Source organism: Chlamydotis macqueenii, chromosome 1, assembly GCF_036417535.1.
Source record: "Chlamydotis macqueenii isolate bChlMac1 chromosome 1, bChlMac1.mat, whole genome shotgun sequence".
Lineage (NCBI taxonomy): Eukaryota > Metazoa > Chordata > Aves > Otidiformes > Otididae > Chlamydotis > Chlamydotis macqueenii.
This window is the reverse complement of record NC_141556.1, coordinates 158,781,094-158,808,828: the sequence shown is the minus strand read 5'-3', so window position 1 is coordinate 158,808,828 and position 27,735 is coordinate 158,781,094. Positions and strand designations below refer to the sequence as shown.

The 27,735-nt window shown below is 37.2% G+C and overlaps 1 protein-coding gene across 1 annotated transcript; it reads left to right on the top strand.

Annotated features, from left to right (window-relative positions):
• Positions 1-342: 342 nt before the first annotated feature.
• On the top strand, positions 343-27,735 carry TM9SF2 (transmembrane 9 superfamily member 2). The gene is made up of 17 exons (XM_086771063.1): positions 343-519; positions 3,629-3,696; positions 4,859-4,952; positions 5,689-5,816; positions 10,239-10,368; positions 11,970-12,094; positions 12,975-13,086; positions 15,642-15,721; positions 15,817-15,925; positions 16,049-16,181; positions 16,413-16,532; positions 18,699-18,756; positions 19,380-19,539; positions 21,065-21,216; positions 22,260-22,371; positions 22,984-23,155; positions 27,061-27,735. The coding sequence occupies exons 1-17, from the start codon at positions 379-381 to the stop codon at positions 27,126-27,128; spliced, it is 1,962 nt and encodes a 653-aa protein (XP_086627189.1). The 5' UTR covers positions 343-378; the 3' UTR covers positions 27,129-27,735.

The following is a 27,735-nucleotide window of genomic DNA, read 5'->3' as shown; positions in this document are numbered from 1 at the left end:
CGGCCCCGGCGACTCCCCACTCCCGCGCCGCCGTCGCCGGCGGAGGGCGCCGCGCTACCATGGCAACCGGTGCAGGCGGGGCCGCTACCCCGGAAGCGAACTCATCGGGCCCGGGCCCGGCCCGGCTCGCCGCGTGCGCCGGCCCCGCCCCTGCCGGCTCTCGTCAGGCGGTCCGCGCGGGGGTGACGTGTCGCGCGCGCGAGAAGCCGGAAGTGGTGGCCGTTAGGGCGAGGGGGGGTGGGGGGGTGGACGGAGCCGCCACCGTTGTCGCCGCGGGCGCTCGCGCGCGCGAGAGAGGCACCCAGGGACCTTCCTCGCCATCCCCCCCCCCCCCCCCCCGCCGCTGCCGCCTCGCTAGGCCGCCGCCGCCCCCCCGCCATGGCTCTGCGGCGGCTCCTCATCGCCACGGCGCTGGTGGCGGCTGCGTTCCCCCCACCACCCCCTGCCGCCGCCTTCTACCTGCCGGGCCTGGCGCCCGTCAACTTCTGCGAGGAGGGGAAGGAGAAGCCCGAGTGCAAGGTAAGCGGGGGGGCGGCCGGGGCCCGGCCCCGCCGCGCCGAGGGGAGGCCTCGGCGCCACCCGCGCCCCCGCGGCCCGGGCTCCCGCGGGGGGCCGAGTTTATCCTTCCGCTGTGGGGTCTGTGGGTTGTGTTGTTTTGTTTTTCGGAGGGGGTTTGTAGCTGTCTCGCTGTAATGTGCCACACGTCCCCGGCGGCCGCGGGGGGGCTGTTGCTGCAAGGGCTTCGAGAGTGTTTTGGTTTCTCTGGGCAATGGTGGAAGTGTCCGCGGGCCCTCGCAGGGCAGGAAAGGGCTGTCAGTGTCAGCACATCTCGAGGGTGACGGTCACAATGCGGAAATAGGAAGCCCCGGCCGCTTATCTCTCGGGCCCTTCTAAATACTTGTTGGTGAGAGCTGCAGAAAGTAAGAATCAGAGTGACAGGTCGTGCTGGGGGGAGTGTGTGCTTCTGGGCAGGAGTGAGCAGCTGATGGCTGCAAGCAGACAGGGAATCAAGGCAAACTTTCCTTGTTGTGTCCTCCTGGCTGCAAGAATCTGAAGCGTAGGGGCTTCTTGGCCCCAGAGTTTCAAGTAAAGCTTAAACTTATTTTCATGCCTACATAAGTGATAAGCAAAATTCACATAACTAAGTTATGTATTGGTAAGGACGTTGGCTGGTTGCAGATCTGTATTTAAAGTAGCCTTTGCTTCTTTGAGTGAGCTTTAAAGGTTGTTTGCTGCTGCTGTGATGGAAATTACAGCAGACCATGCCTTGAGACTTTAATTAGAAAGTTCAAGACCAATAGCTATTATGATCCATTGTCTTATTGCTGTTTAAAGTGCCTATCTTGCCCTTCCTGATCTCTCAGCTTCTGTACTGCATGAAATACTGATCCATGATTCTTCAGAACAGGAGTCTATTTAAACTATATGCTTTTGGTAAATATCTTGCACTGACTTTTTTCATTAGCTGTCATGAATTGGTAGAGCCACTAATAAGCTAAATGTGTAATGAAGTCATGGTTGCTATAATGTTTTTCCTTTGGTCTTCATAGAATCATATAACAATTTGGGTTGGAAGGGATCTTAAAGATCAACTAGTTTGAACCCCTCTGCCACCGGCAGGAACACTTTCCACTAGACCAGGCCGCTCAAAACCCTGTCCAACCTGGCCTTGAACACTTCCAGGGATGGGGCATCTACCACCTATTTGGGCAGCCTGCTCCTCTGCCTCACCACCCTCATAGTGAAGAATTTCTTCCTTATAGCTAATCTAAGTGTATTGTTCCTTTCAGACCAGCCAACCTTGCACCTAACACATAACCGTAGACTTTTTTCACTCTTGTTTCTGTGCTGCTTCTGTTGTAGTAGTAAAACACTCTGTGGACATCCTTTTATAGGATCATAGGAATAGTGTTTGGAAGTAACCTCAGGAGGTCACATAGTCCAACCTCCTGCTTGAAGCAAGACTGTTGCCAACACTAGATCTGCTCAGTTCTACCTTTGTTTAATCAAGTCTTGAAAACATCCAAGTATAGAGCATCCGTCACCTCCCTGGGTGACCTGTTAAGGTGCTACACTACCCTCTTAAGGAATTTTTTTTCAATACAGGTTAAGACCTTCAAGCTGCAGTTTGTAGTTTTTCACAACATCCCCCCAAAGTATTGCTATGTTTGAATTATCCCTGTTTTAAGCTAGGATTGTGGCAGATTATTTATTTATTTATTTATTTATTAAGTCAAGTAAACCAGGTTGCCTGCTGTCTTTTGTAACCAACCTGAGACACTTATGGGGTGATCATTCTCAGATGTCTTTAATTTTTTTTCCTCATTTAATATGTACAAAATGTTTGTTTCCTTATCCTGAGAATTTTTCATTTTGCAAATGTGAAGTGAGGTGCTTAGGTGATGTAAATCTACCACCAGTGGCTAGCTGAACCTTTTAGCATAACCTCAACAGGTGCATTATTGCAAAAATCTCTTTCTGAAATTAACTGCCTCTTATATTCCTCTACCTCGTTGCCAGCCAATTTATGTACTAAGTGAGACACAGGCATATGGAGAATCTAAATCACTCTTGACATTTAATTCTCTACATGTAGTCCACCACTCAATGTAGCCTGGTCCCTGGTGAGGAGAAACAATATGGGATCAGATAATTGCTATATCATAACATTTACTTAAGTGGGTAAAACTAACCTGGACAACCTTAATTTTGTACATGTTCTTGCTGAGTTCTTACGATTGTCACTATTGATTATGATACCAGTAATAATAATTTGTTTTCTGCTGCCTTGAGGATTTAGGTCCACAGATCAGGTCTGTTTATCTGTTATAATCTCTTGTGGATCTCCTGTCCTCTCTATCAGTGAGATGGAGTGGGATGTATGTAGTGGTGCATGTAGCTAGCAGCGCAAGAAAGGTGAGGCTTATGTCTTTACCTCTTCCTCCAAACTGTCTACTAATCTGCTTGGACAAACTCAGTTTGGCTACTTTTCCTGTTTCTGATTGGAATATCATCAGAAACAGAATGTGATCTGTGCAGACTTAAATAGTAACTCTTGCCTAAATATTAAGAATCCTTACCCAGTTTAAAAAATACTGCTGGCTCCAAAGGGGACTTACTGTTGTATGGGAAATTATTTATCAAAGATTTTGATCCGCTGTAAAGTTTTCAGTGGCTACGTCAATAAAACTGTAGAGCAGCTTAATTATAGGGAGAAGTACTGATCTGATCCATACTTTCATTCATGTTCTTTTAAGGCTTTTATTTTACAAAAGTTGTGATGATGACTAGGACGGCTCTAACTCAGTACGTTAAACTGTTGCCAGTGTTTTACTGGCAACTGTGGTAATTGTATTATTCTTCTGCATGATTTCTTGCTATCTTGTAGTTAGCCTTAAGGTGGTTTTGTCATGTGGTCACTGTGTTTCTGGTGGTTAGAGAGTGTTTTACTTAGGCTTTCAGCAGATACAGTTCATTACACAAGATTCTACATTTCAAGATTTATGATTACACAGATCTTACATTTTCAGCTTTCCTTTACCCTCTTGACACAAATCTATTTTTATATATATCCATCAGAATTGAAGAAGTGCTTTAATGTAACTGCTGATTATCTCCACTCTTTCAGTCTGGAATCGAGCTGTTTGTGAACAGACTTGACTCTGTAGAGTCTGTCCTTCCCTACGAATACACTGCGTAAGTATATTACCTTGTTTATGTCATTTTAGTTGTCAGTTCTTCCAAAAAGATGAATTTAATTTCTCTTAAAGTATTATCTACGTCTTGCTACAGCAATTTGCCAGTGAGCAATGTCTATTTATTTTGCTAACATGAGTTTACAAATACAGAATTTTCAACCAGCAGATGGGTGCATATGTTGCTTCCTTCCTCTCTGTTGTCTGTGCTCATACTTTAGAAGTAGTGCATGGATTCATAGGCGCTCATGTAGGTCAAATCACGGCTTTAGAGTAACCTAAGGTTAAAATGTGTGTGCCTATGTGTCTATATGTATATGTTTACTCTTCTACATTAGTTGTCATCTTATAGATTAAAGTCTTACTGCTGTCTTTAGTGGCCTATAGCCAGACGAGTTAAAGTGGTAATGAGGTGTGAACTTCCCATCAATTATCTTAATGAGGTGTGAAATGTTTTCTTGGTACACATCATAGGAGTGCACAAAATCAGTGTATTAGTGCCTGGTACAACTACGTAAAGTTGTTGCTTCAAAGAATATTTTGACTGTTAATATTGAAGAAGTTAAGCACTAGTTATGTCTACACTTTAATGAACAAAATGTGATATACTTGAAATTAGGCTGAAAGAACTTGGAGGATGTGCTGTTAAATGTGTTGGTATAAAACTGCAATAACCTGATTATTTAGTTGTGCTTGTTTTAAAGGAGCTGGGGGCAGCAGGGTCAGGGAGTGTTATGATTGGTTTGGGGTTGGTTTTTTGGGTTTTTTTTTGCTTTTATTATTCTCTTCCACTCAAGAATCTGGCCTGCAAGCTTTTCTCTTAGCACTGTCATGAAACTCCATGTGAAGGTTTAATTTTTTACTGAAATCCCTGTTCAAATAGGGAACTTCCAGTTACTTACGGAAACTTTTGTTTCGGTGTTTAATATAAACTGAGTTCTAAAATAGCTGATGAAGGTATTTGATTGTTGGTTTTGTTTTGTTTTCAAAATGGGACTGTGATTTTCACACTTTGCAGGTTCAGGGGAGAAACCGTTGTCTAGAAGGAAAGCGGTATAGTTCATTTAATTGTGTTGAAGATGTTGATTTGGAGCACTATTTGAGGTCTAATGTTTGCAACTGATAATATTTTATTAACTTTTGTATCTTTTTCTGTAATTCAGGTTTGATTTTTGTCAAGCAGAAGGAAAGAAGCGTCCCTCCGAAAACCTTGGCCAAGTATTGTTTGGAGAGAGGATAGAACCGTCTCCTTACAGGGTTTGTTCTCTGACAAGGGGTGTTTGGTAGTACGTACATTCAAATGTAACCAAAGGAGATCAGAATCTTGAAGATCCCCTTCACAAGGGCTTTATCTCAGAGAGCTTCAAAAGCGGAAATTCCACATAATAGAAATCTGTCAATTTAACCTAATTTTAACTATGCACTTTGCATCACGAAGCTGAAGCCTGTAATATTGTGGAGGTTGTCTTCTCTCTTCGGAACCTGCCAAAACCTGATTCTTGCTCCTCAGCTGTCCCCTCATTATTGTGTGAATTGAGTACTTTTATTTCTTGGAACCAGATATGAAAATACCAGAGCTGTAAAATGGAAGGATTAAAATGGTTTAGCCAGCTTGTCTTTTATGGTGACCAAAGCTCTTGCCTTCTCCAGTACACGTAGTAGGAGAGGAAGTGACTAATTGAATCGGCCTAGGACAGCATTGCTGCTGTGACGTCAAATGACTTGTCTGGTAAATCATTGCAGAAAACAGGTTTTAATCAGTAACAAGGAACTCTTAATGTATGGCTCCTGCAATGAGCACAGGAGGGTTTTATAGCACACACCAATATAAAAACCTTCTCTGGAGGGTTAATATACCTAGTTTTGGTAATTCGTTAGGTGGTTTTATTATAATAGTGTAGGCAATTATAAATGCATAGGGGAAACTTGTTAAGTACTGAAATGACACAGTTTGTTACAGCCTTTTTGCTCATATGTTCTTCATTTTTCTTAGTTCACGTTCAACAAAAAGGAGACATGTAAATCTGTTTGTACAAAAACATATGATACCACAAAGCCAGAAGATAAACAGAAATTAGACTTCTTGAAAAAAAGCATGCTGCTGAATTATCAACATCATTGGTAAGTTGATACAGAAATTTGTAGATTGGTTAGTCTAGTATGTTGGTGATAATTTAGTTTATAATTTTGTATTGGCAAGTTAGCCTAGCTTGAACACTAGGTATTTGCGTTGAATCTATTTCCCTTCTGTTCTTGCAAAATGTTATATTGTTTGTTGTCTTCACAAAAAATTCCCTTCACTTGGAGGATAAGCACCAGGTACAATGGAAACAACAAACACAAAGCTTTGTGTGGTTTTTGTGCTGCATCTATGCTTACTGTAAAAGACTGCTATTTCTCTGCATCTGTAAATGTAGAATTTAATCCTGCCCTAGCTTGAGAAAAGTCGTAAGAGATCTTTGACAGGCTGAGAGAGTTGGGGCTGTTCAGCCTGGAGAAGAGGAGGCTCCGGGAAGAACTTATAGCCGCCTTCCAGTGCCTCAAGGGGGCCTACAGGAAAGATGGGGAGAGACTCTTCAGCAGGGCCTGCTGTGGCAGGACGAGGGGTAATGGTTTTAAAATAGAGGGAGGTAGATTTAGATTGGATATTAGGAAATTTTTTTTTTTTTTTTACAATGAGGGTGGTGGAACACTGGAACAGGTTGCCCAGAGAGGTGGTGGATGCCCCATCCCTGGAGACATTCAAGGCCAGGCTGGATGAGGCTCTGAGCAACCTGATCTAGTCAGGGATGTCCCTGCTTCTTGCAGGGGGGTTGGACTAGATGACCTTTGAAAGTCCCTTCCAACTCTAACCATTCTATGATTCTATCTTCATTCTGTTGCTCTGTCATCTTTGTTTTCCTCAAGAGCCTTTGCACTCTCCTTCAAATGTCTTGTACAGGAGATAGAATCAACGGTTTCTAAAGAGTTTTCTGCAAAGTTTGTTTCTGGAAATACCCAACCGCACTATCGGTATTTGTATAGTGCTTTGTATGTTGGTATGCTGTGCTAACAGCAGCCTTTGGGTGCAAGGGTAGAAGGAACAACTTGGGCGTGAAGTTGTCAGAGTTCCTGTGGCATGTCTTTGCAAGTAATACATGAGCATCGTTAACCGATGTTGCCCATATGATTCCAAATATGTGCTCCCTGCTTCACAGAAACAAATGTTTTGGTCGTCTTCTAATTAGTCTTCTAATTTCACTGTCATGAAATGTTTTTCTGTAATGTTACATTCCATTTCTTCAGTTTTGAAATAGCCACCCATGCTGGAAATGCAATGAGTGCATTTTCTACTGCTCTTCAGAACCGATATGGGATATCTCTTTTTGGGGTAAACTATGGCTTACTGATGTAAATCTTACTGGAAACCTCTTGAAAATGAGTGTAGTTGGAAGTTGGTCAGAATGGTTCACAGGCAGTAGCCATATATTCATGAGGGTGAACCAGGAAGTAATGAACCCTGAAAAGTACAGCTACTTTTGCAGGGTTTCAAAGTGTATATGCCTAATGTTGGAATAAGCAGAGCTTCAGAAATGCTGGATTTTATTATATTCCTATTAAATACTGCATATATTTATAATATTTACACCCCTTTGAATTTCACTAATGCATGTTGGTCTGGCATAAAGCTTCAGCTTTAAAAGTTTTTGTATGTTGTGATATATAAATGAAAAATAGTTTCCCAAGGCTATGATCCTGTCACTCTTTGAAATAAATTAATTTTATTTTTAAATTATTTTTTTTTTAGGAAAGCCCAAAACTTAAGCTGATAGAAACTGAAACAGAACTGTGTAAAACTAATCACACAGAAAAGTACTTTAGACTGGTTGTTTTTTCCCTTAAAGTGTTTTACAAATATACTTAGTGTATTTACATATATTTTTCAGCCTATACAGCTAACTTGATAGGACTCTTCTGATTTTAGTAAGATGTAGTTCTGGTTTTCAGTTTGAAAACTTCCCTTTAAATTTAGGGTACTACTTATATTCTTAGCTCTTTTAATAGCGCTTCTGCTATTTTGTAATTTTTTTTTTTTTTGCTAGGCCCACTGCCCTAAAACTTTAGAACCAGTGGCGTGAAGAATCCCTATTTATGTCTGTATGGTAATGATAGTCCTCTTCAGCCACAGCTTTACAAAGTGGAAGTGACTGGATTTTGTGATGAATGATGCGTGGTCCAGGAGTGTGGTACAGGGGTATGTTGTATAGGGACCAGCAAGGTAGCATAAGTGAGGATTTAATATAGGTTTATTATCTAGCTTCAATTTGTCATAAAATTCCTGGGGAACGCAGGTGGCACAAAGTACTTTTAAGATTTTAAAAGCCACTTAATAAGATTAGGAACTGATGTGCTGAATTGGACTCAACAGCTATACTGATATCTTGGCTGACAATGTTCATCACCAGATGTCTTTGAGAGACATATAAGAACACTGTTGTATAGCATGTTTGCCTCATGTATAATCTCTTCAAGTCATTTTAAATTTGAAGATTAACTGTGAAAAATTATTTGCTTCTTAAACTATCAGTTTGTTCCAGCATTGCTGCTTGAAGGCAGCTCAGGATGTCTTTGCTGCAGAAGATGCAAGGGAAAGCCTTCACCTCAACCATACTCATTTGCAATAAGTTAATGCTTTACCTGATTTTGATTATGAAATTAGAATACTAACAAAAGCAAGAGGTATCTCTAGCATATATTACGGAGGCAAAATTGCAAATATCATCCAAGTGTAATGAACCTGTATCTGGAATAGCTCCTAATTAGCAACTTGATTGTACTCCGTAGTATCATGAAGTGAGTAGGATTTGGTTGGTGCTGCTGTTGCTTGCTACTATGATAGTCTTTGGAATCTCCTGAGAACCTGGAAACTGTGGTTTTGAAGGGCCTGTCTTCACCTCTTCCAGTGTGTCAATGTGAGCCAGGAACATTGCTACTTACTTCTGCTGTAGCTAACAGTAGGGATGCGAATCTCTTTATGTTACATGAACAAAGACAGCACATAGCGCTCTTTTTACCCCATCTGTTGATGTGCTTTAGAAAATAATGCTACTTTAGAGACTTAGAATATGCAACTGTCCTGGTTTTGACAGCAACAGACTAAATAATGCTGTAGTTTTGTTGTCTGAAGTAATAACTCCTGTGTTTAATGAGATATTTTAAAGTACCTACTGAGGTATTATCAGATATCTGTTAACATTAATAGCCTAGTGGTTGTAATCATCAGACATTTAATTGTAAAGGCTATTCAGTTGCTTGGTAAGTTTTACAAAAAAATGTGTGTTAGCTTTCAGTGGTATGTCAGGTTTTTTGGTCTAATTATGCACAAAAAGTGGCAGTTGTCTCATGTCTTCATGTGTGAAGTTTATTAATAGACTTTTACAAACATACATTGGAGAATTAACGCTGCTGTAAGGGCAGCTACTAAATTTTAAGTCTTCTTTGAATTACTTTCTTTTGGTATTTATCTTTCAACTAGTTAAAACACTTCATAATGTAAAGAAAGAGGTTTGGTGTTTTCAGTAGTTCCTTTTACGAAGGGACAGGTCACCATGTTGGGTATTGTTCGTATCTTACTGTCTTACAATTTTCTGCAGCTCCTCATTGGGGATTTGGGGTTCCTCCACAAATTTTTCATTGAATTATAAACGTACTGGCCTCAGGACTTTTAGGGAATATGTATATAAATCTTGTGAGGCAATAATACAAAAGCAGCAGATAGGCAATGGAGGAAGGTTTGAAAGTGATTACTTTCCCAAATATATGGTGGTTTACAATTTTTTGCTCATGTAAACTATGTAGTTAAAATATTCCATACTTTCAGGGAACTACGACTGAGGTCAATGGTCAGGAATCCACTTCAGTAGCAAAAAAAAAAAAATTTAAACTTGCACTTTAGCTTTAATGCAAAATCAAAGTTTAAAGAGTGCTGTGGAAAATGTATTTTGCAGTAGAAGAGCAATGAGGAAGTTGGAGAATTAATATGTGTGTGTAGGCAAATTTTTGTATTTTGTGTTTTACTTTAAACTTGAAATTACCAAGTTCCTTTTAGCTGGTTTAGTGGATTACTTTGTTCACTTTCAAAGACAAAATAATGAAATGTTAAATTGTTATGACTTTGGAGTGGGAGAGTTTTATGTGTTGGGCTATATTTGCAAGGGGACTTCAGAAACCAGTCCAATGAGTAGAATGTTTTGGTGGTCACAGAATAAGCCTCCTACTTCCAAGCCCCCTTCTGAAGAACTAGATTGTTTTTTTAATTAATATTTATTTTATTTTTCTAAAAAAAGATAAAGTTTCAGTTGAAGGGCTACATGCTTATATTGCACTGGGAAATTGGATTGATAATCAGTGCAATTCTGTGGGTTAAGATTAGAAAGAAGTATTATTCTTGTAGTTAATCTTCTAATAACTAATGTAGCAAAGTTAGATTGATATTAATCTGGTTTTGTGTCCATTGCACTGTATATTTTGAAAGATTGAGAAGTGTCACTGTGCCACTTACAGGATTGTGGACAACATGCCTGTGACCTGGTGTTATGATGTTGAAGATGGCCAGAGGTTCTGCAATCCGGGTTTTCCTATTGGCTGTTATATTACAGAAGATGGCCGTCCAAAAGATGCCTGTGTTATTAATGTATGTTTATGCAATTATTTTTATTTTAGTATCTACTTTTTACTAATTTAAAGACTGGCATTTCTCCTGTGTCATGTTTCCATGGTGAGTCCTCACTATCTTAAGAGTCATTGTTGCCTAAAACTAGGTCTTTTGGTATCTCTGCAAGTACAATTTGTAAGCGTCATTTAAGCTGAAGAACTTTGTCTCTTCTGTTGCATAATATAGAAGGGCTCTAAAAGACAGAAAGAAGAGATGAACATGCATTGTATTTAGTACATGTGAAGGGTGAAGGAGAAGAAAAACACATCATCCTTCATTGCCTAAGAAGTTTAAACATTTGAAGGCTTGGACTTTACGTTTTTGTGGGATAGAATTATTTTCATGGAAGCAGATTTGCATAGACATCTGCGTGGAAAATAATATTTCTTGAAGGATTGCTTTCCCTAAAACTGTGTGGGCTAATGGAAGAAGGCAAAATATAAGATTTCCGAGTGAACAAAGCTTCCCCTGTGAGAGACTGATCTATTGGATTAACTGGTAGAGATCTAGATAAATGCGCTGTAAGCATTATGGGGATAAGAATACAATGCAATGTTCAGGATGTCTTTAGATTACCTCAGACCTCTTCTGTGGAGAGGTCACTGAGAATCTGGAATACATTTTTTGTTTTATCAGAATGGTTGGTTTTACTTAATGGATCTTACCAAAGACAACAATTTCTGCCGTTTCTAATTTTGTTTCCTTGCCTCTATAAAGAATTGGTTTCAGAGACTCCATGTGAATGGATGCATTTATTATCAAATATGTAATCTGGCAATATTCTTTTAATCTTGTTTAAATACTTGTTTTTAATAAAAGGAAAATGACCTTTGACAGAGTGACTGACGGACTGTAGAAGAACACTTTTTTATGTAACTATTCTTATAGTTAGGGTCTGTTGTTGAAAGGGGTGGGGATAGAACCCTGAAGAACTACTCATTGAACTTCAGTAGACATGATGCTTGTGATTAACAGCCTCTTTAACTGAGTAAATTCCAAACTGATGTTTCCCTTCACCTGAGATTTCTATTCAGCATCCTTGGCTGGTGCTTGCAGTTCATCCCTGTGCATCTTTGGTTTCCAATGTCAAGGTGGTTCTGTCACAGAGAGTAATTACTTGCATTGTTTGTCTTGGAAGGTTCTGTTTAATCTGTGAAAAATACACACGTTGTTTTAAAATAGTTGATGTTTATGAAACATTTCTGATATGAAAGTTGTCACATAGTTATCTATTCCGTTTCTTACTTCAATTAAATAAAATGAGACAACTTCAGTTACTGAAATATTTTAATAAATATATTTATATTTATAAATACATTTTATATTTAAATACGTTTTTCTTTTTTTCACTGCAGTAAGACAGTTCTTAGCGTTAACTTTTCTAGTTTGTTTTTTTAATGCAAGGCTTTAACATGAAGACTTCAATATCTTTTGTATTCCTAGAATCTTGCATTTATCTTGTAGAACTGCTTGACAGGAAAACTGTATGCGGTCTAAAATCCTGTTATGTGAGTTTCTGCCTAAGGCTTTTAGATGTCTTTATCTTTTTGATTGTTTAACATAATCTTTTATCATTGCAGTCAGAATTTCATGAAAAAGATACTTTTTATATCTTCAACCATGTTGACATAAAAATATATTACCATGTTGTGGAAAATGAAGCTCTGGGAGCAAGACTAGTCGCTGCTAAGCTTGAACCAAAAAGGTTAGTACTCGGAAGTAACTTGTCATCAAACAGTGGTCCATCCCAAGATACTTGCTTTGATTTGGGGACCTGTTGCTTATCAGAAAATTTTTCAGACATGTGACCTGTAGACTAACTTTCCTGTTAATTGTAGTGTAATGTAGAACAGTCTAACATAATTTTGTTCTGAATTTGGTAGATCTTTGTGCACTATTTCCTATTTGGGCGGGGGAGGGGCGAAGATAAGATAAAACCTGTAAGCACTATCTGTTCAATGAAGCATTTCCTCACTGGGGAACATTTTGTCTTGTGACAGAATAGGTCACCAGTGCCTGTTGCAGGCATAATTGGAGCACACCTTTGATGTCTTCAGCAATTAGGACTTGAATGGAATGATTTTACAAATATACTTGTCAGTTGTTCTGGTGTCTATGTGGCTTTTCCGCAACTGATGTTTGTTTTACTATTTCTTAGCGTCTTGTCTTTCCTTTCTTTTTTACGCTTGATATAGCTGAGCTTGTTGCGTTGTTGTAGCATCGTAAGGAAAGTATTTTTTTTCTGACAGAAGTTAGTAATTCTGTTGTTGTAACTTTTTGAGTGTTTTGGAGATTCTTAGCAGTCCTCAGACTTCTTTAATTTTTGGTGCTCTGCTTTAGAGGCTGTGCTCGCTATAGTTTTATTTTTAGAAGAGACAACTTCGTTTAAAAAGTTCAAGTATCAAAAAGTCCTATTCCTTTGATACATTCCATACGAGTTCTGAAATTTATGAGGCATTAAGAATAATTTTTGTATTTAAGAGAAAAATCCTGGATGAAACTCATGCTTTTGTAAGGTTAATGAATTCTTTCTAAAGAGCCTTGTCAGTGAAGCAGCTTTCATTCTGTGTTTTTTCTTCCCGCAGTTACAAGCATACTCATCCGGACAACCCTGATTGCTCGGGAGTACCCATGGATATAAGTAATAAGGCTAGTGGAGAAGTCAAAATTGCTTACACATACTCAGTTTCTTTTCAAGTGAGTACTAAGCTTTTTGTGGTACTTACCTCTTAAAATAATGTGTTAGTACTCTGAATTACAAAGGTGGACAACTAAAATTATCTCAGAAGAGTAAATTTGTGGTTTTAAAACTTTATTTGAACTGGAGTGTTAGAGATGGCTTGGGATTTAACCACATGCTTTACAATTTTGCATACTGCGCCAGACACGCTGAATGTGAAATGCATATGGATTTTATTTTAAAAGAATCGCATTTCCCATGTTGACCTAGGTTGTCTCCTAGGTTATCTTTCCATCCAGACTCTTAAGTCTGAGAAATTGTGTGTTTCAGCAAATTATTGTTGTAGGTAGGTTGAAGCTGATCTTTCTCTACTCTCCTGCTACATAACCATTCTTCTCTCCAAGGTCTTCTTCCCAAGGAAATCTGCAGAAGAGTAGGAAGCTAGTATTCTTTGTTCCTCTGTTCTCTATTTAAAAGCAGAGGAGCAGTATAGCAGGCAACTGCCAGGGAGCAGTGATACTTGAATATGTGTCATTCTGGTGACAAGCAAGACAGAAATTTTATTTTTTTTTAAATGGAGTTTGCTGGACAAACTGTTTCCCAAAGCTTCCCACTCTTTTACAAACTGTTTCCCGATTAGTCTAAGTCCTCAAAATGCAAATTACTTCCTAAAAAGAGTGCAGATAATAACTAATTGGATTTTTTGACTCCTTGTGTATGTATTGAGGGGATAGCTCACACACAGCAGTTCATGTTTTCAACCTGTGATTGTTCCTGTGTTCCTTGTTTCAACCTGTGACCAATTCTGTGATTGTTCTGGATATGAAGGAGTCTAATCTTTTTTTTTTTTGTTGTTGTTGTTGTGGAGTTTAATAAAAATCTTGGTAATTAATAGATGAAAAAATAGCAATAAGGCACTTTTTGATTAACCTTTTTCTTGTTCTGATTGCAAGGTCAGTGATGTCTTTCCAAATGATAGGCCATTGTTATACCAAGAGTGTTCATATATCTTTTTTAATTCTGGACTTTTAGCCTGCTATAGGATTCAGTTCAACTGTGGTGAAATGGAGACTAAATAGTTGATCTTTAAAGCCTTGAGTTAGAGTGTGGGATCCACTGCCACGGTCCTAAGAAGCACTGTAAAGCACTGGTCTTACAGTGTCATTATATTGCCAGTTTCTCAGGCATGAACCGCTTTTATCTCTCACCAGCTGTTATAGCACTGTTTGTAGATTTACCATGATCATTCTTTACTCTCTACTGGATTACATGGTAAAGTTAAAAATACAATAATTAGTGTAAGAGAAGTATTCAGGAGGAGTTGTATTATGTATGACTTGATAATAATTATTTTGAGAAATTTTATCATTTTACTGCTGAAATTAATTTGTGTACTGCAAAGCGAGTACTTCTGGAAACCTGTGAGAAGTTAGTAATTAAAAATCACCTTAGCTTCATGCTATTATATTGTTCTTCTTTAAAAAATGACATGCCCAGCTGTGTGTGTGTTACTGTCCTGTGCACAGTGTTACATCACTTGAAGGTCATCTTCTGAAATTCCATCAGGTTGGTAGATCACGTCATCTCAGGAAGACAGAAAAAAGGCAGCATAGGTATGGTGAAAAATGTAATTCTATCCTAGAAGAGTTGATAGTGGTTTAGAAATTTGTTTGCTTTGAGACCTAGTTTTATTACATCAGTGAAATAGGTACTTGATCTTGGCTAAGTTTTTTTAACCTGCTGATTTTTATACTTTCAAAAACTGGTTTTACTGGAAAGCGCTCTTGTATGTTATAAACTACTGAAATAGCATCATGTCAGAAAGACACCTAGCCATTTTTATTAATTGATACTAGTGCTTATAGTTTGTCTAATAGCAATCTTCAGGTTGATCAGAGCTGTTTATTCCTTTTTTTCATGTTTACTCTGAAAGAGAAAACATGCTTTTTTTGGAAGTATTTCTTATCAATGAATGTTCATTCTGAATAAGTATCATTTGTTGAAATGCCTGAAGGAGTAATTTGTTTCCCTCTACTAACAACGTAAGTTCTGTAGTATTGTCTCCCCATCTGTCTTGCAGTATAAACTGAATGTAACTGGATTGGCAGTTGGTGCTGAAACAAGGTTGTATGAAAGCAAAGCATAATTTGGACAGAGCACTATCTATAATGTGGAATATTATGCTGGAGATTATATAGCAGAGCTTAGTTTCTCAGTGTGTGTTGACTTACATACACTAACAAGTGCACATTCTTTTATTATTCTGCTAGTCATTTGAATTCCAGGTGAATTAGTGTAATTCTTGAAGAGAGGAAACACAATTAAATTCATTTGATAGGCCTTTATGTCTTAAAAAGACATTGATGCTCAATACTATTCAAAAAACATTTTGCTCTATGGTCAAATCTTAGGTTTGTTTTAGGTAGCTATTACTAAACTATTCACTTTAAAGCATGCAACATCAAATTTTCAATTTGTCGTGAGATTTAAGATTGCTTTACGTGAACATCAACTTGTAAATCTACAAGTTGGATACTACCTGTATCTGAAACTGATGTGTTCACTCTTTCAGGAAGAAAAAAGTATAAGGTGGGCATCAAGATGGGATTATATTTTGGAATCCATGCCTCACACTCACATTCAATGGTTTAGGTAAGAAGAAAGTTTGTCTTCAAGTGTACTGTACTGAAGTGTTTACATTCCTATTTGAATGATGATTTTTTTTTTTTTTTTTTTTTTTAATTCAGTATTATGAATTCCTTGGTGATTGTCCTCTTTCTCTCTGGAATGGTAGCCATGATTATGTTGAGGACACTACACAAAGACATTGCAAGATACAATCAGATGGATTCCACTGTAAGTCTAAAATGTACTTCCTGAAATTTATTTGGAATGTAATTTTTTCAGCTGAATGTATTTCTGTAACAGGCTGTTTACATGGCAATCTGCTGTATTAAAATAGGTGTATTTCCTTTACAGGAAGACGCTCAAGAAGAATTTGGCTGGAAACTGGTTCATGGTGATATTTTCAGGCCCCCAAGGAAAGGAATGCTGTTGTCCGTTTTTCTAGGCTCTGGCACACAGATCTTAATAATGACTTTTGTTACTTTGTGTAAGTAATAAAGTGGGGAGGAATTAGTTGACTACAGATGATTTTTTGCTGCTAATTGCACGGTACTAGTAAAAATAGCAGGATTGTTTTTGTCTAGAAATTTCTTAAGTCATGGTTAGAAACAGCTGAGCTGATATAGTAGGCATGCAACTTAGTATACACAGATTTTAAGATAACTGATATACTGGCTTTAAGTCAAATTGTCTAAAATTGTGCATCTCTGCTTCATAGTTTTTGCTTGCCTGGGATTTTTGTCACCTGCAAACCGGGGAGCTCTAATGACCTGTGCTGTAGTCCTGTGGGTACTGCTAGGAACTCCAGCTGGTTACGTTGCTGCCAGATTCTACAAATGTGAGTAAAAGTTATTTAAAATGACAAGGCTTAAGTTCATTAAAGAAATTATCATCACAGAAATTTTTTTTTTTTTTTTTTTTTTTTTTTTTTTCCAGTACTGTTTGTAGTTTCCCTCAGGGCAAATTGGAGAAGTGTACTTACCTTAACAACAGAAAACACACACAGAACAGTGACATGGTTACGTTGGTTTTGATGTGATCATGACTAAAGACCCTGAATTGGTCTTGCTACTATGTATTTATGGAATTGGGAAGCAAATTCCATTTTACTAGTACTAATCTCATTGCATCAGACAGTTTTATACTTCTGTTTCCTACAGCTCGGGGCAGGGAGTGTTAACTTCCATTTAGTTTTAGCCATCCGTGTTGCTTGGTAACATTTCCCTCCTCCACCCCAAAATAGTGAACCTCTGTTCTTGCATCCCTGAGATTTGTCACCTTTTTTTAGATAGTTCCTAGGTCTTTGGGAGAACGGTGCTCAGACTGTGGGAGGGCCACGGGGGGAAAGATCATGAGGTGTTCTGTAATCCTAGAAATTAACCCAGTGGTGTTTGGGCACCTAATGGCAGTTGACACTGTTTTCCTTCACTGATCCCAGCTAGCTATTGTTTCAAGACCTGTCTACCACCCTCAACTGGTTTTTACCCCTGTACTTCCTGGTTTATTTTCAGATGAAGCATGCCATTCTGCATACAGCTTGTTTTAATTACCTTACTCAAGGTAAAAGACTCAGTATGACTAAGTGAGCTGGATCTTTTGGACTATTTTAGTTCTGACCATACTGGAGTTCTTTCTTGTAACCTTTTTGTAATTTTCATGTGGGGAGAACCACTGGGGAAAGAGGATTTGTATTTTGTAAGGAGTTTTTCCACAGTGGTACTGATGTGATAGTGAGCTATTCCTTTTCCTAATCTTCGAGCCAATTAGACTTAAGTGGAAGGAGACTTTAGGACTAAAAGCATAATTGAGGACTGAATTATTCTTTATATCATGCTGTATATTATGTGTTTTGAAGGATATTTAGAAGTATATTTATGGTAAATTGAATCCTATATCTTTGGTGGAGATGGAGTTAATAATAATTGCATTTCTTATTATACTTATTTGGAATAATTTAGTTGACACTTGCATATTGTGTTTAACTACTAAGACAGTGAGTGACTGTTTCAGAGATACCCTTGTTGTAACATGAGGTGGTCCATACCCTGTATAGACCATGTAAACATGAATGTTTCTACTTTATATATATACTATAAGGAATGTGAAACGTAAACCAAAATGCAACTGAAATCAATGTCCAGTTTTAAAAGTTTTTTTGTTTTTGTTTTTTTTTTTTAAAAAAAAACATTGCATTTAAAAAGTTAAACCTGAGTTGAAATTAAACGGTTAATCTTAATAACCAGTGCCATGTCCTACCAAGATTTTATGAAGAAAAAGAAACTTAATTAAAATCAGTCTAACCATAATCACTTCTGACTCATGAAGTAAAGAAGCATATCATTATGGCAGTGCTCAGATGAAATTGTCAGCTTCACTGAATTCCAGCAGGACATTTTCATTTGAAAGTATGCTGACTAGAATTTTTATCAGCATAGTGCAAATTCATAAAGATTTTCTTAATAAAGTTATCTGTTGTCGTTTGGCATCACCACTGCTTAATGCTGTTAAAACTCAAGAGAACATCACTACTTCTATAAGCATGTTAGTCCTGACTTTCTTGTAGGATTCATAGGCAAGAATTATTTCAAGAAAACCGTCAAGCTTACTTTTCACATATTTATGTATTTTTTCCTACTGAAACCTGCAGTGAAATGCTAGAAAGCTTAAACTTCTTAATCACTCCAAGTTTAAACTGTTTTTTAAAGGCTTAAAAGTACTGCAAATCTGCTTTCTCCTTTTAGCAGATAAGGTGGTCAGAGACTCAGTGTATTTAGCTGGATACTTTTCCTGACATTGGTCTGAGGCTTTTGTTTTATTTGAAGCTCTGTTAAGCAATGTGATGAGGGAATTCAGTTTCATTACTGAAGATTTACTGTTTTAAACTTGGGCATGAGAGCACATTATTTGAGTATTTGCAAGCTAAGTATAACAGGTAAATGGACTGGAAAATTAATAGTTGTGAGCTTAATGCATATTTTGATGACTGTCAAATGTTTTAATACAGCATTTGGAGGTGAGAAATGGAAAACAAATGTCCTGCTGACATCGTTCCTTTGTCCTGGGTAAGTTGAGAATTAAAAGAATTAAATTACTTCTCTGACATGCATAGCTAATTTTTAAGTTTCAGCTATACAAGTAAATCTTACTACATCGGCTCTTTATTCCAAAAGCTACAAGAATATCACAGCACTTTTTACAAAGATAAATATGTTAATGGCATATCATCCTTAGGTATTTTTTTTAGTAAGCATTTGTTTACTCTCATCATGTGAAAAGATTAAGAGCATTGCCATAGTAGTAAGTTTCAGACAGGCATGCTTTTTCATTACTTTCTTTTACTCTGTTTCTCTGACCACACTGCAGTTGGTCTTGTATAGTGTCATATACTGTATAACCACTGTAATAAATTTTTCTCCTTAATCACAGCAAGCAGTCTTACCCTGAAGTGTAGTTAAGTCAAGTAGATATTTGAAATAGCTTAGTTGGAATGTCAGCTCCTGCTGGAGTTCAGTCCCACTAGATTAACAAAGAATTCTTTGTTTGACCTCTTCATTTTGATATTTTATGTGTCATTCGGTTTTAACAGAGCTTTACACTAAAATCTTAATACAGTGCTATTGTTTTGTTAACGTTATTAAATATTAAGGACTATTTCTGTGCTTTAAATGTGCTATGTGTTTTTCAGAATTGTATTTGCAGATTTTTTTATCATGAACCTCATTCTCTGGGGAGAAGGCTCTTCAGCAGCTATTCCATTTGGTACTTTGGTTGCTATTTTGGCACTCTGGTTTTGCATATCTGTACCGCTGACATTTATTGGTGCCTATTTCGGTTTTAAGAAAAACGTAAGTGTGTTTGAGAAATTGTTTAAGTGTGTGTATACACATCTATACACCCATACATATTTTTCACTGTATAGACAATGACTGAGATAGCACCTAAGTTGTTTGCATTGTCAGCTCCAGTTCTGTTCAGTTACTTCAGAGCTGCATTAGGTACCTGTTTTTGGGATTCCAGGACTTTGATATTCAGTTGGTTGTTGGTGGTGATATTTCTCTGCAACGAATAGGGTTATCATTGTATTTGAGTAACTACTCCAGATAAAGCAGTGTTTTGGGCATTTAAATTTTAATTAGCATCTCTTTCATTACTAAAAAAACTAGTTGACCCAGCCAAGCATGAGATAAAGCAACTTACGCATTTCTGGTTTTCCCTTATGTTTCTTGTTCCTGTCCAACCTCTACACTGAGGATATTTTCTGATCAAATTGCTAGAGTTCTTGTGAAATCTCTTTGCATAAGTGTTCTTTAAATGGTTATCTCTGCTTGGCAGGCGTTAATCAGGATTTACTCCAAAACTGATCAGTTTTACTTTTTTATATGAGGGCTCTTTGTGACACTGGTACCAAACCTTCTTAAATAATGAAATTGGTTCTTCTCTTTTTGCTTAAAAAGTGGTTTACTGTGGCCCACAAACTTAAAGATCTGTAAGTTCAGGTATTTTTGTATTTTCTCCTGTATAGAAAGCCAGAGTTCCCACTTCCTGTAGCTCTCATGGAATATCTTCAGAAACCATTTAAGTATCTTAGAAGGTACTTTTTAAGTCAATTGTAGTTATCCTGTTTTTCTTACCCAGAATTCAGTGGGTTTTTTTATAACCCTGTTGAAATTCCAGCAAACCTCCTTGCGTTGTACAGAGGCAGTTACTTTAAGAAAGGAGGATTTGATAAACTATAAGGCAACGTGACAGGTGTCACAAATACATTCAAATCGAATCAGAAATCAAGTACCTAGCAAGTATCTATTGATGCTCTTGATGTAATCTTTATGAAAGGGGAAAGATGGCATAGTATGCATTTATCTGCCTTAATTTTTATTTTTCTCTCACCATGCTGATTTATGGATGCATCTTAACTTAGGATTTAATTGCCAGATTAAATCCTCTCCATTTTTAAATTTATCCTAATGTGATCCTTGGAGTAAATCCAGAAAAACAACATACAGCAATTTTTTTTATTATTATTTTTTATTTTTTTTTAAAAGGAAAGCAAGAGTCTGCACAACCACTATCCCCCAGCTAAAAAGTGAGAAATTAGCTCAGGCTCTAACAGATCGTAGATAGGTAATCATAAAAAGGGAAGTCCAAAATATCTGTTGCTATGTTTTCAATAAGAATTGTCTTTTAGATTGTTTGCCTAGCAAACATTGGTAGGTAGGCTGGTAGCAAAACCACGTGTAGTGGTAGTTGCGTATGCAAGTGCTCAAAACAAATAGTAGACTTTTGCCACCATTCATTTAAAAAATAAAGCAAAAAGGTAGTGCTGTAGTTTGACATTTTATTTATTTAGCAATTTCTTGTTTTCATTTAAAGGCTATTGAACACCCCGTTCGCACAAATCAAATTCCTCGTCAGATTCCTGAGCAATCATTCTATACAAAGCCATTACCTGGCATTATCATGGGAGGGATTCTACCTTTTGGATGTATCTTCATACAGTTGTTCTTTATTCTTAACAGTATTTGGTAAGTTAACCATGATCTATTTGAATTTTCTGTGTCATAAAAGTGGTAATTTCTTTGTCAAAGTTTTTCTGCAAGATGCTGTGGCTGATTTTTTGGTGATGCAGGGTTACCAGAATAATAGTTCAATAGAAATGTAAATGTTAACGTCTTTTTAGCATTTTGTGGTTTAGAAGATACTCAGTGCCTGTTTTGCTTGTTGAGGTGTCTAGAGAAGTGGCTGTGATATGCTTAGCAATTTACAGCTGACCTACAATATTCAAATAGCTAGTTTTCTCACGCTACTCCTCTGACTTCATGTGGAAGTGGCTCTGAAGCTGATACATGGCATATAACTTGAAAATAGTATGTATATTAAAATTGACTTGAGGGTTTTTTGTAGTTGTTGTTGGGCTGGAAAAGTACTACTATTCTTGGAAGCAAAAAGAATCAAGAATAAATTTTGTGAAATCTTTTTAAAGGCATCAGAGTGTAATTCCTTTCAAAAATAAAGTACCAAAGACTAGTTAAGTGTAAGTGAATTCTACTGTAAGCTCATAGCGCACTGACAAACTAATCTACTGTGAGAGATTCGTCTTACTTCTTGCACAATTTAGTTATTGGATCTTGTTAAACTGTTTCTGAACCTTGAATAGGTGCCTCTACCCAACGTAGACAGCTACAGTATTTGACATTTCTTGTTATTTTGCAGTTCTGCCCCTTTGATTGAAATCTGAGGTGAAATACAGGTTCTGCTGAAGTCAGTGGAAGAGGTCACGCTGACTTCACTGGAACTGTAATTTCACTAGTTATGTCTAGTCAGTTCTTTCCCTAAAACCCCAACCAGAAGCATGCTTTGGGCTTGCTTTCTCACGGTTTTCAGACTTAGCTGCTGAGGCTTATATTCTTCAGTTAGAAAGTAAATTAGTCAATTGTTTGGCCACACAACGGACAGTACTTCAATAGGAAGGGGAATTCTTAAGGTGAAGGTGGTATTACTGCATGTGAAGAAATAATATTAGCACAGTGTTCACTTTAATTTTTTTTTTTTTAAACTCCCTTTATAGGTCTCACCAGATGTATTACATGTTTGGCTTCCTGTTCCTGGTATTTATTATTTTGGTTATTACATGTTCTGAGGCAACAATATTGCTCTGCTACTTCCATCTATGTGCAGAGGTAAGAAATATTCTTCAGTATTCGTACCTGATAGCATTTTAAGATGCTTCCAAAAATTTTAAGGCTTTTGTAATTGAAAATAAGTATTCCAGAATTCAACATAAACACCGTTTACTATATGAGATGTACTTCAACCATGTCTTTAAAAAGTGAAGCAGGCTACTTTTGGCAAAACGTGTAACAAATATTCAAACGCTGCACTGAGGATTCCTAAGTCAGATCTCATCTTTAGATTCTAAGTCCCTGTTTTCTGAAGACACCAAACTAATCCATTAACTTTGTTCAATCCAAGTACATTTTGGATATGCCCAACCTTGAGGGGGGAAAAAAAAAAAAATCTGTGGCTGGCAATAGTAAGTCTGGCTTATTTGGGTGTGTAGATTTTTGCGTATTTGATATTGATTTTTAAGTTTCTTGTCTCTAATTGTGAATGATGTAATTAAAGCAGTATTGATTATATACAGTTATTTTTCCTGTAGATAAAAACTGAAAAAAACTCACTTTTGAATGAAGTGATAATAGAAAAAGTAGCTCTGCATTCAGTAATAGGGTCAGTGCATTAGAGGTGCATGGAATATTACTCATACGTATTTTTTTCTCCCCCTATTCTAGGACTATCACTGGCAGTGGCGTTCATTTCTCACTAGTGGTTTCACTGCAGTTTATTTCCTAATATATGCAATACATTATTTTTTTTCTAAACTGCAAATCACAGGAACAGCTAGCACCATTTTATATTTTGGTTATACCATGATTATGGTTTTGATCTTCTTCCTTTTCACAGGTAAGTATATTGAACTTTAATTTTGAATTTTGAGTCTACCTTTAGCTTTGCACAGTAGTATATGTGTTTTCATTTTTTTTCCAGGTAATTGTGTAGCAGTTTGCGATTCTGTGATCAGAAATTTTAGTGAAAGAGGTTAAGTGAGGATGAGGCAAAACTAGTTACTGCTAATTTGAAGTGTGGCTTATAATTAGATCTTCAAATATGACATCTTTAAATGTGATAAATACTTCTCCAGATTTCATTCCCATGCTAGTCATGTTACAAACTCGAGTTTTTAAATTAGTTGTCTTTGGAGAAACACAGTTCAAATCATACACAAACAAGTGTAAAATTACAGTGTCAATTGAAGAAAAAATTGCAACTTTTGTGGAAAAGGAGGAAGGAAGAGAGAAGAGTAAAAGTTGACAGGGAATCTTTTTTTTTTTTTTTTTTTTTTATATAATTTGCCATCTTCTGGAATTTCTTTATCTTCTTTCCCAATTGCATTGAAGTAGCTTGGGAAGCAGACAGAATTTCTTAACCATTTTAAGACTGAGACTTGTCAGAACCTTGTCGTCTTTACTATGAGCTTTTGGAAACGCACCTCTCTTAGGTGCTGTGTTTCAATTTCCTCTTCAATAAGTAAGATGAGGTCACAAAATCTTCCTCTGTCATCTTCGGCACTAAGAAGGAATCTTCAGTCAGATATGCTACAGAGCAATATTTTTTTAAACTATCTTTAACTGATAGATGCTTTAAATAATTTCAAGCTCCACGTTTATGATGAAGCTTAATGATTCCTAAGGCTTTGATACGTATTTACGTAAACAGCTATACAGGCTGTATTTCAAGGCCTCCTGGAACACGAATGGCTTGTCATCAGAGCTTTTAATACAGATCTCATTATAACTACAAGTAGACTTCTCATTTCCACTTCACATAGGAGAACAAAAAAATCTCCTGGGAAAAGAACTGACATTTCAGAATAGTGTTCATTTTAAGTGTAACAGAATATTAATTTCAAAGACATTGCTGCTTCAGGTTAGGAAATACTGAAGCTGTTTGTGCACCACGACTGAGTACAGATGATGATGAGCAGGAGCAAGAGCCTGCAAGGCGTTTATTGGATCATTGCCTGTTAAAAGCTGGGAATGGGACTTAAGTACATTATATAATCTCTTTGAAAAGTGATCAAGCTGTGTTCCAGAAGTGGTTAGTTTTATCTTCCATCCTTCTTTTTGCATCAGTCTAATGTGTTTTGGCATTGCTTGCAGATATTTTTTAATTTACACATCATCTCTACTTTTATTTATATTTTGTGTGCTGGTTAGCAAGTCGTTATGATTCTGATCAGAGATTCTCACTCCCTTTCTCACTCCGTCTTGTTTCTCACCCTGCCTTTCTCTTAACCTTTATTTCTGATCCGGGTTTACTAATAACCTTGTATAATTAAAGGATTTAAGAACGCATGGTTGTTCAGCTAGAAATGAATGTGTACGGCTGCATGTAGATCAATTCTAAATGCAATGCAAACTTACAAAGCAGCATGAAAAAATAATGACGCTTTACATAAGTGTAAGATCAATTAATTTAGTTTCACTAGCTTTTCCAACAGATATTTAGCATGTCTGCCTTTAATAGTAAACAGTTTTGGCCAAAACCAGAATTGTGTTTACCCTGTCTCCTTTGTTCAGTCTGTTTACTCTGGATGCATGCAGTAATTCTGGAGTGCACGTATTCAAGATAAAGGGGATTTACGCTAAATTTTCTGTGCTGAGATTTGGCTTAGCTGAGGTACTCATATAATTTCCTTCTTTCTGCCCTTATTCTTTCAAGTCGTTCATGTCACGTGACATTCTCTAGAGACATTAAGATGTGTCCAGTGCATCCCCCTTTTCCTTTGCTCACACATTCACTTTCAGTTGACCAGTTGGCTGTGCAGCACCTGCCAGCAAATTTGGGGAGTCCTTTTCAGGATAGGTTCACAAGCACACAAAGAAGAGATGGTTTATTCTCAGACCCCTTCAGATGCTTTTTGTGGTAGTCATTTATATGTAATTGGGACAGTGGAGATGTGAGTCATGCTGTGCAACTTGAACTAAGTTTTCAGAGTCTGCATGCTTTTGGTTTTTGCAATTTTCAGTCGATATTGAAATTAGGGGAGAATACACATGAAGCTAACCAAACAGAACTTTGAAACATCATATGCTTAATGATTTTTTTTAATCTACTTCCCACAAGATTAAGTGCAAATTATTCTTTAATTTGAGGGAATAGTCCCATTTCTTAAGATGTAAGAATAATTCTGTCCATTTAGGTTGGTATGCATTCAAAGACAGATATGTTCCGTTCTCTTGAGATTTACTGAAGTGCTTTGAGATAAGGTTTTACAGAAAAAGCTAGAGGCAAGGTAATGGGACAGGCAGTTTTTCTCCAGTTTCTTAAACGAAAAAGCATATTAGCAATTTAGTGAAAACTGCTCCTAAAGGCAACTGACTTCCTGTGTCAGGATAATAAAGAAGCTAAAAAGAGAAAATCATAATTGTTGTATCAAAACTATTCTGCTGCTGCTTACTCATCTGTTAAAAATCGTCAGTATCAGGAAGGGTTTTGACGGTGCCCTGCTGCTATGTCAGTGTAACGCATGCTTCAGGCACTTGCATCCATACTGCATTCCAGGTCATTGATCAGACTCAGCAGGCAAAATACCGGGAGCTACATGACAAATCTTTGATTCACAGCTGGGACCACAACTACGTATCATAGTAAATGAGTCAGTTAAACATCAGTAGTTTAGCAAGCGTGAAGGGAAGAAAAAAAAAAAAGGTGCTATCATTCATATTTCCTTCCAAACTTGTATAGTGAATGAGTTGGCACACAACTTTCATTGTGCCTCTTATCAGATCTAAAATGAGGACATTTTTTTTTCTTTCTTAGAACTGACTTGATTCTTGCATAAGTTAACGCTATGATTTTAGAAGAGGTACTCAGGCAAAAATCAGATAATCTTCGGGGCTTTTTTCCTGTCCTAGTTTTTGTGGGAAATGAAGGTTCCCGTAACAGGTGTTCTGAGCTGCTGTTAAGTCCATTATTGTTCTGACTGAGGCTGTGTTTTGAAGCAATACAGTTTGATTAACAAAGCCCAACTATATTAACTACTTTGCATTCAAAAGAACATTTTTTTTGTTAAAAACTTCTGTTGGAGTTTCACAAAGAGAAGGGATGCAGCTATTTTTCTTCAGCTAAAAGTTATCAGGGAAGCAGTCTTCGTCCTTAAATTTCAGTTCATGTTTGCTGATACCTTTTGACAGCCTTCAGTATTTCAGAAGTGGGTTTTTTTAAGGTACGTAACACATTTTCAATAGGAAGTACCAGTTGCGTGGTAACTACGCTACGGTTTGAAATTTGTGTTAACTTGATTTATGCAGAAATGAAGGTAGTAGTCCAATTTCCCAGGACCTTGAAGTATAAGTAAGAAATGCGATCTCCTTTAGAGGCTGTCAATCTAATTGGTTTATTAAATTTAATAACAATATTCTGACCAGCTGAGCAGATCAGGTAAAGCATGTGTGACTAGTCACTGAAGAAGGGTGAAATGGTGCAATGTGAAGGAGTTGAACTGGGGGAATAATGAAACAGCAAAGAACAAATATGTAGGAAGAGAAGCAACACAGTAACATCTTAAAACAAGAATCTTCCATGTGATCAGCTCTGTGATTGTGAAAATGAGATACTTTATATAGTAGTTGATGCCTGTAAAGATTAGGTACTGTCTGTAAGTTTCCCTTATCTGATCTGATGGATGTACTGAAAACTAAAGACAGGAGATTGCATATAAGTATGTCCTGATTTATGAGCTACAGATAGAAATTGATGTCTCCTGTGTCAGTTTGGCTAAAATAACTTTTTTTTTTTCTTTTTAGGGACAATTGGATTCTTTGCATGCTTTTGGTTTGTAACCAAAATATACAGCGTGGTGAAAGTTGACTGAAGAAACCATGTAAAGAATTAACAGAGTGGAGATTTAATCTTCATTAACATAACTTAAAGACCTGGTCTAGTTGATGAACTTGAGCTTTATCAGAAGTATTAGCTTCCTGTTCTTTGAGAATTATACTGAATATGCAGCTGCTCCAAACACTTTTCCACTAACACGTTTGTATTGTGACTTAACAACCTGTTTTCATTCAGATCCTAATGAAGATCAAAGTTACAATATTTATGCATCTGTAAATACAACTATACTTTAAAAGAAATGTTAAATTCTAATGGCAGAATAGAAGTGGCTGTATTACACAACTTAATGATACTCCTGATCAAAGTACAAGTGTAAATAGTTTTTTCTAGCTTGGTAGGTGGGATGAATTATTTTTCTTTGAGGGAAATGAGAACTTTTTATTATGCTAACTTTGAAGGATGACTCTTAAGAAGTGTTGCTTTTAGTTTGGGTGTGATTTTTATTTTTTACTGGTGTTATGTCCATAAATATTCTGATTTCTGTGACTTCATTAGTTTCGGTGTTCTTGGCCTTTTAAACTATGTGCCTCTGAGTCCAGGAATTTATAAATTCATAATCTAATAAATATTGTAAAAATGTC

Coding starts and splice junctions, on each gene's coding strand:
- TM9SF2 (XM_086771063.1), top strand. CDS start 379: ATGGCTCTGCGGCGGCTCCTCATCGCCACGGCGCTGGTGGCGGCTGCG. Junction 3,697..4,858: donor CTTCCCTACGAATACACTGC/GTAAGTATATTA, acceptor TCTGTAATTCAG/GTTTGATTTTTGTCAAGCAG. Junction 16,533..18,698: donor TGCTGCCAGATTCTACAAAT/GTGAGTAAAAGT, acceptor GTTTTAATACAG/CATTTGGAGGTGAGAAATGG.